Raw genomic sequence first — 12,766 nt, forward strand, 5'->3', positions numbered from 1 at the left:
GATCTCCGATGACATCGTCAGGAAAAGTTTTAAGAAGACTGGGATCTCCAATGCACTGGATGCAAGCGAAGACGACATGCTGTGGAGCTCAGATAAAGACGACGAGTCTCGACTCGGACTCTGAATAGTCTTAATAAATTTTACGTGTGTGTTCAGTCAACGTCTCTCGCCTGTTCATTAAAAGGTAAGTAGGTAGCTTTTATTTTCCCTTCTATGCTGGATTTATTGGTAAATTATGTGAGAGTAGCCATATTCCTGACATATGTTAAAATTTAAACCGCGAGAATGCGAGTTGAAAAAATTTCATAAATTTTACCCCGCGTAATAGGCACACCCGGAACTTCGAGCCGGGTTTTCTGAAAAAAAAGTGCGCCTATTATGTGAGTAAATACGGTATTTCTGCGTTAATTATGGAAGCTCTTTGAGGAACCGCGATCACATCGTCTTGCGACCTCTCGGAGAGGGGAGTTTCGACCCTCAGTTTGCACACCTCTGCTCTAGCGGCTGCGCCTTTGCCAGCACTAGAGTGAAATAGGTCACATGAACCATCGAGCACACCGACTGACAAAATCTTGGCTCGGGTGTCGCCAAGAAATTATCGCTTCTAAAAATGTCAACACCTGACGGCTAGTTTAAGAAGAAAGTGCCTATTTCGCGGAGTTCTCACCTTTCATAGTGTCCAGCCTTATCTTCCGGAAGCACGGACCGCTTACGCTACTCGTCAGGAAATATTGTTGGTATGCACGACGGGGACGACACATCCTTGGACGGCGCGCCCCCAACGAAATGGACGCTGCATATCTTTGTGTGCCGAGAGGGCTCCCAGTTTGTTCCGTCGAGACTGAAATGTGCAGATGTTAGCGGCACAAGAAAAACAAAAATGCAGAACGCAAGACGGACAAGAGAGAAGACACGGTCACGGGAACCAAACTTACTTTTTTCGTTGCACAGCGGTGACCCACTGTTGCCGCTGCCCTACAAAGCAGAGACGAGTTGAGAAACCGCGAAACGTCATCCCCGCTGGGCACGACGTGTACCTGTTGGTGCAGCCGACTACGCAACAATTCATTATTCCAATCAACTACGCGTTGACGATGCAGTCACGGCTTACGCGTCTCCACGGCTGCATGAATTCGTATTCCGGCGGCAGCATGGAGACGTTTCCTTCTGCTCGGGTTTCTCTCTGTGGAGTGTCTTCTCTGACAGCCGCGCGGTGGCGTGCCAGTTGCAGCGCACGGAGCCTATAGGGAGTATGCACCCACGTCAAAATAGCGATGCATTCTGTTACAGGGTGCCAAACTGATCTTACTGGTGCTGACATTAAAAGGGTGGAAGACGAGCTCCTTACTCGCAATCACGAGCTCTATGAACTTCGAGATGCCATGGAGAGAAGCCGATTCACTGAGCAGACACTGCAGGACAAAGACGACAAAGTGTCATTCTACACAGGCCTTCCATCGTTTTTAGTGCTAATGTCTGTTTTCAAAATTGTTGAGCAATATGTGGCACACTCCAGCAACAACGTGCTCACCAAGTTTCAAGAGATGATGTTTTTTTTATGTGTATACGGCCTGGAGTCCGCAGGATATGCATACAGGTTCAACGTTTCACAGGCAACAGTGTCTCGAATATGTGAAAAATGGCTCGATGCCTGCTTTGATCAGTTGGGACCACTTATTCAGTGGCCTGAGAAGGAAGAAGTTATGAAAACCATGCTGCTTGCATTTATGCAGAACTTTGGTAGGAAGGTGCGTGTCAGTCTCGACTGCTTCAAGGTATTTTCTGACAGGCCAAGTGCACATGACACGCGTGCTGGCACTTAGTCGCAAGTAGAAACATCACAACACCATCAAATTTTTTATTGGCAGTTGTCCTCAAGGAAATATAATTTTTATATCTAAGGCCTATGGTGGCAGATGCAGTGAGAAGTTCATCACAGAGGACTGTGATGTGCTGTGAAACTTGGAGTACGACGACACTGTACTAGCTGACCGAGGCTTCTTAATTTTAGAAAGTGTCGGATTATACTGTGCGAAGCTTTACATTCCTCCATTTACAAAAGGGAAGCGCCAACTGAGTGCTAGTGAAGTTGAGCACACAAGAGAGCTAGCCAATGTCCATTCGGAGACATGTTGAGAGAGTTATTGGGCTACTGAGAAATAAGTATTTGATACTAACAAGTTGCCTGCCAGCTGAACTCTTGACTGTGTCTTGTCACGGAGGAACGCCAATCGACAAAATTGCAGTCGTGTGCTGTGCACTCACAAATTTATGCAACTCTGTGGTGCCGATGGATTAGTTTCCAAAAGCTGTTCACTATTTGCAACTGCGTAACAACTTGTAAGTAGGTGCTTATTCTTTGCATGTCTTGCGGCTGACACCAGTTAAATGTGCACTCTTTTTTGCCCACTTTCTTTTTATCATGCATTCTGATAAGTACATTGCATATGAAATGTATGTACAGCACAAAATAGTGCATTTCACAAGCTCTGCACATGTTGTTATATGTTTAGATAGCAATTAAATTTTGCTGTCTCATAAATTGTTAGAATTTCTCATGCTATTATTATGTTGCTACTTAGTATAAAGCTCACTATAAAATTTACATTTAGGTTTGTTTAATACAGACTATCCAATTCTTTAGTCGGCTTTAATGTAGTTTAAATGTAAATGTGTAAAATCATGGTACACACAATTCATGCAAGTTTGCCTGATAGAAGCACTGGTCACACACGTTAGCAAAGCTACATGAGACTGTAAAAGCTAGTACGTGCTGCAATTTTTAAGGAATTATAAGCCCAGAACTAGGGACCTAGGCAACAAAAAGGCACCATGTTTGAATTCCCTGTCTTTTTTCTTTCACTTTAACTGAAAAATTGCAAAGGGCATTACTTTTCTTTCAACCAAACTGGGCAATGTCTTGGCAAGAGCATATTTCGAACTGAGCACTTCAGACGTTCTCCAAATAAGTTAATGCATGACATTTCACTGCGAGGCTTTATAGTGATACAATTTTATAAGTAGCTTTAACACAAGCAAACCTACTGTGGAAAAGACCGAATTTATTCCCATGTTACCCTGCATTTTTCTGGCTTACACAGACTAAAAAGGCCAGAGTGGTGCACTTGCTGGAAAAACATCAGCCAGTTTTCAGTACCTGAGGCAACAAATAAACTGGCCTTGCATTTGTTTGTCTTCCCTGTACCTTTTGGACGGGCGTGTGCTTAGTTTCAAAAACGGCAACAGGCATTTTCCTGAGTACTTGCATGGTCAAGGCACAAATCATGCTGCACATCACATACTCCGCAAAACGAAAGAGGGGAAGTGAGAGTGAAAACATTCACTGAATTCAGGCATACGGTTCCAGGTAACACTTTGCAGTTACTGAAATAAATAAATTTTTACACTCGTAAGCTGGGCCCACATAAACAAACATGATTACTGGCATCACACAAAATAAAAATACCCTTTTTATTCAAGGTGGGCTGACAGCTGGTTTGGAAAAAGAAAAACAAGCCAGAATTTAAGCAGCGGGCAACTTGCATAATAAAGCCCACTCAAACATGCTGCTTTGCTTTATGACATTAGTTATCTACACAACTTGCAACTTGGCCAAAGGGTGCCTGCTTTATTACTAGGCCACATACAACATTGCTTGTCATGTTTTATATAAATTCACTTTCACAGGAATCCACTCTCACATTTAAGAGAAATTGTGCGTGCTGGTACTTCACACTGCCTTGATAACATATACGGCACTGCTGCAAGCTTCATTTCACACTACACACTGCTTGGACCTTGCAAGCGTCTCACTTCAAAGTAGCGAGGTCACTTTCATGTCACATGTTGCCACCATGTGTAACTCTGCTGCAAACTTGTTTTGTCGCATGAAATCGTGCTGATGCATCTGGACGTCGCTTCAGTCCAGTCTTTGATAAATGGTGACAACAAGCTTTATGGTTGAGCCATTACAATTGTGCTTCTGAGTTTGAATCTTCCAAACAGCCCTGTGACGCCTCTGTGGGTCTGGTTATCCGAATAAACCAGTGGCCAACTAGCTCCAATAAGATCACATTGTAGGTAAATCTTCTTGCCTTCGCCATTGCGTTTTCTAGGAAGGCTTTGTTGCGGTATACCCTTTCTACATTGATTTCTCATTTTTTCCACAGTGCAAAATCTGTGTGTTGAATATTACATGCAAACATCTGAACTTGGTAGAAGTATTCATCGTTTTCTTTTAATACAAGGCCGCCATCCAATGCCACGAAATGGCTGCTCCATTGTGTCACAAGATCTTCGAGGCATGTTTCTCGTACACTGTAGGGGCAATTGACTTCCACTGTGCCCTTGCCGCAACAGTCACACTCGACTAGATGATCTGGTGTCGCACCAAAGTACGGCTCCTCTCTTGAGACGACCAAGCCTACTTCGCGAAACCTTGCGTTAACGTGATGCTGAGTCCCAAGAGACTTGTAGCTTGCCAGTGCCGCCACTTCATTGTTTCTGCCATACCTCACCGGTGCAGAATTAAGGTTACTGTGTGGGTAGCAGATCTTCTTAATCAAACTCGCCGATGGGTTTGCAACATCAGTGGTGCAGGTAGCCTTTAGAGCTGATGCAGTGATGCGGCCAGCCCTGTACTGAAACCACCTTGGCGTGGACGATTGTTTTTTGTGCATTCTTCAATTGAAAAAATAGCTTCTTCAGTTATTTCCAACTTGACGGACCTGCACTTTTGCATGAGGGAATGTTTGTCCATATTTGACGCACTGGGGTTGTACAGGTCAAGCAAGCGTGTTGCGTTACACTGGGCGGTCGCTGAAATATACAGGTCACTGTACTTTGGGTGTATTGTGGCTGCAGCAGGGCGAAGTCCACTTGATATTATGGTATCAAACAGCCCGTTCAGTTTTTTTAGTGGTTGGCGGCGGCGCCTTGGGTCTCTTGGCCCTTGCTGTGCTGTACTTGAGGCTCCCGACAATTAATTGATGGCGTCGCATTTGCGCGGATGAAAAATTCATACTGGTGATGGCACCACCTTGCGTTTAAGCACCGGCAACCATTTGTTGCTAACATCAGTGCACGACTTCGCTTTTTCTATTTGTAGCCCGATCTCCATGCAAAACAAGAGAGCCGCCGTGTGCGAACACGTCTCACCCAAGCCAGCCATGCACAAGCAGTGCGCAAAGACAACCCGACCGTCGGCCTTCATAAGTAGCCAAGCTGTCAGCGGTCCTAGCAACAAGCTTTGCGAGTCATTTATCTCTCCCACAAATATAATTTCGTTTGTGCTCACAGGTTTGATGTATGGTTCTTTTACCCACCCACTGATGGCGAAGTTGTAGGACTCAAGGCTCTTCTTGTTTTTGATTTGCTGTCTCATGAGAAAGCTTGTTCTTGTCACGAGGAATTCATAAAGGTCGATGTCCGGCCACTCACTCCATCCTTTGAGGCAGTCTGCTACCGGCAACTGTAGTGGGTCACAGCCACACCGGGCGAGCTTTTCTTTGTAGTGGCGAAGGTCGTCGCCGCGTAGGCACGAAGGAAGCGTAGTTCATCTTATCTACGCGGCTCTTCGACGATGCCATCACAGTAGCAATGCAGTAACTTTGTAACAAGCAACCGCACACAAACACTCATGAGAGGCGCGAGCCTTGCTGTTGCGAAGGGAAGCTTGCATGGCAAAAATCAGCGCGGAGAACTCGTGATCTTTGCGAGATAGTGAGGCAGCAAATGCGGCTGGCATGGTGGCACTGAAGCTATGCGTTGCCGATAGTACAAGATGGCCTCCACTAGATGCTGCGCTGCCGCTGACATCACCTGAATACCTCCTATTTCCGCAAAAATATTTCGTAAAAAATTTTTTTATGCGCAGTGCTTTGTATGGTGCGAAGACCAAATGGCTAAATCCATCATGGGCCAAACGTGTTGTCCAAATCCAGGGCGCAATGACAGCTAACCCTCGATATGAATTTTAAATCTTGAAGGCCATGTTGTTGCTGACTGCATGCAACAAAAGCGGATTCGAAGCCAGAATACACGTGGAGGTCATGGATGTACCGTATACAATCGACTAAGGGCTGCGCTAATGTAAGGGTCGCTTCCCCTAACTTTGCAGTGCAAATATTGAAAAAAAAAAAAAAAAATTCTCGCCAGCAAACGGCAGCGTCGGCGCGTCTTGCGTACGGCGCATTTTGCGGGAGCCACCAGATGGCAATAGCTGTCCTGCGGCTTCGTCATGCAGAGCTATCTGGGAGGTCTTGTTGCTTTTCTCGCCGGCGCCATTGATCCTTTGTGCCGCCGTTCATTTTGACGACTGCCTATAGCACAACTGCTCGCCATGGAAAATAAAAAACGCTTAACCATGTACGATGCTGCATTGAAACTTCAAGTTGCTGCATACGCCAAATAGAATGGAAAACGTGCAGCCGGCCGGAATTTCCACGTCGACGACAAGTGCGTGCGTCGCTGGTGCGACCCAAAAGGAAGAGCTGGCCGCAACAGATAAGACAAGGAAAGCATTCCTCGGCAAGTCCTGCAAATTTCCAACACTCGAGAAGGAGCTCATGAAGCACGACATGGACATCAGGAAAGAGGCAGACTTCAGACGCCAGTACTCTGAATGGATGGCAGCGGGCCACCATGAGAAAACGCCGACCAGACGACTAAGCAGGCCGTCACTTCAGCTGGTCTGCTCTTGAATTTTAAACGTGTAGGGTGCGGTGTGGATGGACATTGGGCTTCTTCGATTTTCCACTTCTGGCTACCCGCGGGCTGCCAGAGCGTCTTCGTTTTTCTCAAGTTGCTCCACCCACCGCGCTACGCACTTCCGTTGGGATTTCGTTTTGCTCGTGCTGGACGGTTCTGGCTACCCGCGGGCTGCCAGAACCTGCCAGGAGGATTTTGGTCTGGCTGCTCTCTGGAAGTTCTCTGGCTAGCAGACGACTAAAAGAGGCGATGGGCGCTTGCCGCCATTTTTAGGGGTCTTCACGGATTGCAACGCGGGTGCTTGAGGAGTTAAATTTACCTCGCTCAGCCAACTATCTACGGTCATCTTCGAATTTCCTTACTTCTAGCGTTATCTTTTTAGGTGCTAACGCTCCGTTCAGCATCGCGAAGCGGTGTGATACGAGCCGTGGAGAACCGTTTGAAGCTTTTGTGTGTGTGTCCCCTGATTGCTTCTTCGTGGCAGTGAACAGCGCGCCACACTCTCATACGTGCATGTTATCTGCATCGTGTTCCACGCAAGTTGTAGACGCTCATTCACACGTTGCGGTACATTTTGGGTTCGTCTTTCTCTGGTGGCGTTCCTTTTCACATATTTCGCGTATGTATATCTCTCCTTTCTCTGCAGTTAGCGAAGGCTTTGCAGTTAGCCCGTGTTCGCTCCGTCTCTCTGTCGTATGTTTAGGTGGCAGCTCGAAACCGATATGTGTTCGAACTGCAGGCCGTTGATCTAAGAATACACTGATTGCACTCTGTACATTTAGACACACGTACATTCGCTTATTGCTCTCATGATTGCGACCAATGTTGTTTTTCGTGTGAAATGTTCGCTGGTCACAGGCGACGTGCATTTTCACGCGCCAGCCGCGTCCCCAGCTCTTTAAGTAAGAAGCACCATCAGCCACAACAAAATTTCTGAAATCGAAGCCCAAGCAAGTCGGCGCGAAATTTTATGCGTATGAGACGTACCCGATAACCTGCTTTTTCATGTCTTGTGATGACACAACGCCAACTCATCAATGTCGCCGGTGGTCGACGTGATCGCTGCGAGCAGGGATCCTCCAGCTATCGCTTTCGAATATGCAATCACGATTTCGTGTCTTGTCATCCGCCTCATCGGAGGCCATCTGTTGCGCTGCGCAAGGCGAGGTTGGCTGAGTACGCGTCCTGCGCCGAGTCGCGCGAAAGTGATCGTATTCCTGAATGCAACTATATATTTTCAAGCTGGCAACGCATAAATGGGCCGACTACGCCGAGCGCACGTCGGCTTCGACGGGCGCTGCCATGCTGGTAGCATGTTTACATTTGGCCAGCTGTACCGGCGTTCGCATGGGCGTTCAATTTTGCAAACTTCGGGCAGGTTCAGGTTGTCTTGGGATCCCAGCCCACGTGACTTCCTGTCAGAACCGGAACTAGCTGGCTGCCGTCTGGCTCCCAGCGGGCTACCAGAACTCCGAAAATCGAAGAGGCCCATTATTGTAAAGAATTTTAAGGTCGCCGGGATTTCCAATGCCACGGACGGAACTGAGGACGATTGGATACAGGAACGTGCAGATGACCCAAACAGTGGTGACGAGCTGAACCCAAGCAGCGATACCGATGAAGACATCTAGTGAGGATGTCCGCAGCTAGATGCCAGATATTCCATCATTAGGTATATATGGCAAGATTAAACAGGTTTTTCCATACGTGGATTGAAAATCGAACAAAAATTTCACATTTCCGTGGAAGGCTGTGCCCCATCAAAATCGCGGAAAAAAAGTGCAGCCCTTACACGAGTGTATGCAGTATGTTCGTTGATGATCCACTCTCGTGGGATCCATGTAAACGTAGCCTTACATTGGTGTTAAAAGCATGAACTATGAAAGGCTACCATGACGTCAGTTTTGCTCTTGCAATCGCCTCTGAAATTCTAGTGCGCAAGAACATTGCCTTCGAGATTGGATCGCTCATGTGTACTACGCGTAACATTGTAACAAGCTGGGTCAATCCAGCTGTCAAGCTCCGCAATTCGCAACATAGACTTTCTGCCAATGTTGCTCCCGTGCCTGCAGTTTGACGCATTATTTAACGCGACGACTTTTCCCGGGCGCCTTTGACACTGCCTCGGCCTCCTCCTGTTGCACAGTAAGTATTTTTTTTTGCAAGTTTTTTTTTCGTATCAAGTGACGGTGTGTAGTGATAAGTGCGTCAGTAGGTAGCCCCTAACGTTCAGTTAAGTGCTCGCCACCGGGCACATATGCGTGTGGTTGACGGAGAGGAACTAGCGCAAACGAAAGTTGGTATTTGTAGCCATTATGGTGCTCGAAAAGAAGTGGATCCGCATTGCTCAGCGAGCTGGTCGGCAGTCTAAACAACTCGTAGACCTCTTAGGCGAACATGTGTTCTCGTCCAACAATGGAACTTCGGCTCGAGTGGTGCCTCTGGATAACCGTCCTAATGGAGTTTGTAGCGCTCCTGATGGATCTGCTTCTGATGAGAACCGGTCAGAGCTATTTTGTGCATTGAAAGTGCAGAACTGTTAGGCGTGTCAAAATGATTCAGTGTAGGAATATTGTATCGGGTTGGTTTCCTTTTGTTTTTCCAGGTCAACAAACTTGTTCAGCTTGGGGGCAGGAACCCGAATGCGGCAGTTAAGCGCATGCTTATTTACCTCTTTGCGGACAAACTGGCTACTGAATACTCATGGCATGGGAAGAAAGGAAAACGAAAGTTTTCTGATCTTTGGCTGTGTCAACATTTGTTCAGTATGTGTCATCTTTTATGGAGTTAAATGCTCATTAAGTCTATTGTGTAATGTTTGCTTTACACGGTGCTTCACTACTAGTAAGAAACCTGACCAATGAGAAGAGTAACAAAATTGGTTAACAGTCAGATCAGATAAGGCAGCATAATGCATACCATCTTACGTCACAAAACGATAGTGACAAAGAGCATTCCACACCTGTGCTTGTTCTACCTGTCTGTCCTCTTGGTGTGCCTATCTGTGTGTTAGCACTATTACATTAGCACACCACTTCTGCAACCAGTACCAGAGGGGAAAGCTTCCTTTTGGTTGTTTTCAAACTACACATTAGATGGGCAGTGTTCTATTCATTCATGTAAATTTGTTGCTCTGTTCCAGCTGCTGTCAGGAGGCACTTCCCACAGAGTACAAGGGATGACATTGAGTCAACCGCTAAGTCATGGCTTTGTCATGCTCCTGAGAGGGCTAATGGAAGAGAGGGAGCCAGAGGCATGTGAAGGTGAGGTCAACATGGCAGTGTTTGAATGCTAGTTACATTGCTCTGTTTTTCCTACACTTTGATGCGTAAACCTTGTCTGCATCATTATGTTGAGTTCTCCCCAATTTTGAGCATCTGCAAAAATGTATTAGCTTGCGTGTAGCAGTAAATATCAAGTATTTCTATTTTATAGCTTTAGAAGGCTTAGTTGCAAATTTTTTATATGGTTGCACTTAAGTCATGGTGTTTGTTTAGGTCCAGGCATATCGATCATGTTAATTACAAATCTTGCTTGTCAAAACATTAAAACAAGATTTACAATTGTTTGGGTTTAAAATGTCACATCTACCATATTTACATGTCGGTAACATAAACATGCATATTGTTTGACGGGATACGGTTGCACACTAAAAAAAAAGAATTCGGCTAATACGGCAAGTTGCAACACTTATCACTTGAGGCAGTGCTAGTTAATTCATACTTGCAAGTAATAAAGAAGGAATTGAGTTGTTTCCATGCCTTCTTATTGCTTGAAAGTTGGTTATGTGTGTCCAAGTGCTACATGTTTGGCTTAAAAGTGGCAGGAACCTTGGCTTATGTTCCATACCTGCAGTAAATTCAAATCTGGACATTCTTAACAACTAAACTGAAGCTATTTCTGTGGGCACCTGTGTTCTTAAAGAGCTGTGTCAGCTGTGTTAGTGTACTGATGTCATGTCAGCGTGACAACTTCAAAGGAAAGTGGCAGCAAGTGGTTTGCATTGTTGAGATTGTAAGGTCTTCTGGAGTATTTGAGCAAGGGCAGGAACAAAAGCTGTGACATGAGAAGATCGACAAGGCATAAGCATGAGAAGGAATTGAATGTAGGAAACACGTCTTCAACCCTAAACATTATGGCATCTCGCCATGTGGCTACTCCAAATGCATGCTTTTTCTCCACTTCTTATTAGTACAGTACCTGTCTTACTCAGTCACTCTAGAACACATTCCAGGGATGATTACCTAACCCATTTGCTGCCACTTAGTGTTTTCTTTCAGGTTTCTGACATGTCACATCTACCATATTTACATGTCGGTAACATAAACATGCATATTGTTTGACGGGATACGGTTGCACACTAAAAAAAAAGAATTCGGCTAATACGGCAAGTTGCAACACTTATCACTTGAGGCAGTGCTAGTTAATTCATACTTGCAAGTAATAAAGAAGGAATTGAGTTGTTTCCATGCCTTCTTATTGCTTGAAAGTTGGTTATGTGTGTCCAAGTGCTACATGTTTGGCTTAAAAGTGGCAGGAACCTTGGCTTATGTTCCATACCTGCAGTAAATTCAAATCTGGACATTCTTAACAACTAAACTGAAGCTATTTCTGTGGGCACCTGTGTTCTTAAAGAGCTGTGTCAGCTGTGTTAGTGTACTGATGTCATGTCAGCGTGACAACTTCAAAGGAAAGTGGCAGCAAGTGGTTTGCATCGTTGAGATTGTAAGGTCTTCTGGAGTATTTGAGCAAGGGCAGGAACAAAAGCTGTGACATGAGAAGATCGACAAGGCATAAGCATGAGAAGGAATTGAATGTAGGAAACACGTCTTCAACCCTAAACATTATGGCATCTCGCCATGTGGCTACTCCAAATGCATGCTTTTTCTCCACTTCTTATTAGTACAGTACCTGTCTTACTCAGTCACTCTAGAACACATTCCAGGGATGATTACCTAACCCATTTGCTGCCACTTAGTGTTTTCTTTCAGGTTTCTGACAGTGCATGCCTGCATGACATGTACGATTGCACTGACCATATAAAAGTTATATGCAGAATTAAAAGAGCTGCCACGAAAACTGGCTCTTCTGTCAAAGCGTTGGCTCTCCTTTTCTGAGCCACCACAACCAAACCACAGCAACTCCTTTATTTTTTTTTTCTCACTCTACTTCTGCACCCACAATTTGATGTTGCATACACTGTCACATAGCTTAGTATTTTCCTGAAATGCATGAGGAAGGTTTTGTAGGAAAAATTGTAAAGCACTAGTGAAGTTCGTGTCAAATTATGGGAGATAAATGCGGGAGCCTCTGATTTCTTGTAGACATGCCACGATGGCTAGCTTAGATGCTTTAATTACGCCACGCACACATCAACTTGAGGGCTTAGTGAAGCTTTAGTACTAGTTTGTAGTGTACGGTTATTTATTTATACAGAAATCCACAAGGGTGGAGTGGTTCCCTTTCAATAAAATACTTGACAAAGGAAACTCCTTTCTTTATTCAAAATCACATTTCCAATGTCGAACACCGATTTGGTCCTGTTGCAGGGAACAAATCACACCCCCATCCACAAAGATCAGTAGTTCTGGGTTCAATCCCTGCACCTGGATTTTTCTTTCACCCAATTGCTGCAATTGGGTGGATGGCATGTCTGTAATTTTTTGTGTGCTGCCACAAATACTATTATTAAAAATTCCGCACTTTTACTGCACTGTCCGTGAGGTTTCAAAATGATTCACTATACTACTATTTGGCATACTATCCTACTGCTTATCTTTATCATCTCTCCTCATACTGCCCTTTTTCTCTTTCTCTTCCCTCTGAGCAGAATAGCAGACTGGAGGACTATTGCCTCAAGCTGACCTAATTGTCTTTCCTCTAATAAACTGTCTGTCTATCTTTCTACTCCATTAGGGTTCGACTGTCAAAGGAAGTGGTGTCATGTGCTGAAGACTTGCATGCTGAAGTTGCATTCCAGTCCCATGAGCTCCCAAATACAAGTGCCTTCAAGAGTCGCAAGTTGCCTTCAACTTTCACAAGTTAAAGTGCCTGAGAA

General features: G+C 45.2%; 1 protein-coding gene and 1 long non-coding RNA gene across 3 annotated transcripts in view; one reads left to right on the forward strand and one right to left on the reverse strand.

The window, feature by feature from the left end:
* Window positions 1–12,766, reverse strand: part of LOC142579815 (uncharacterized) — a 160,660-nt gene that overhangs the window by 39,028 nt on the left and 108,866 nt on the right. The window lies entirely within an intron of this gene.
* LOC142577658 (uncharacterized) lies at window positions 6,414–12,711 on the forward strand. Its single transcript, XM_075687131.1, has 4 exons — window positions 6,414–6,689; window positions 9,314–9,473; window positions 9,851–9,971; window positions 12,625–12,711. Exons 1-3 carry the CDS (start codon window positions 6,414–6,416, stop codon window positions 9,967–9,969), a joined length of 555 nt encoding a protein of 184 aa, XP_075543246.1. The 3' UTR covers window positions 9,970–9,971; window positions 12,625–12,711.

This window comes from Dermacentor variabilis, chromosome 4 (genome assembly GCF_050947875.1).
Source record: "Dermacentor variabilis isolate Ectoservices chromosome 4, ASM5094787v1, whole genome shotgun sequence".
In the NCBI taxonomy this organism is placed as follows: Eukaryota; Metazoa; Arthropoda; class Arachnida; order Ixodida; family Ixodidae; genus Dermacentor; species Dermacentor variabilis.

What these genes read in the sequence shown, in the direction of transcription:
- LOC142577658 (XM_075687131.1), top strand. Translation starts at nt 6,414, where the DNA reads ATGGAAAACGTGCAGCCGGCCGGAATTTCCACGTCGACGACAAGTGCG. An exon ending in GCAGGCCGTCACTTCAGCTG is followed by an intron (nt 6,690 to 9,313) that starts GTCTGCTCTTGA and finishes TTGTTTTTCCAG; the next exon opens with GTCAACAAACTTGTTCAGCT. An exon ending in GCTGTGTCAACATTTGTTCA is followed by an intron (nt 9,474 to 9,850) that starts GTATGTGTCATC and finishes GCTCTGTTCCAG; the next exon opens with CTGCTGTCAGGAGGCACTTC.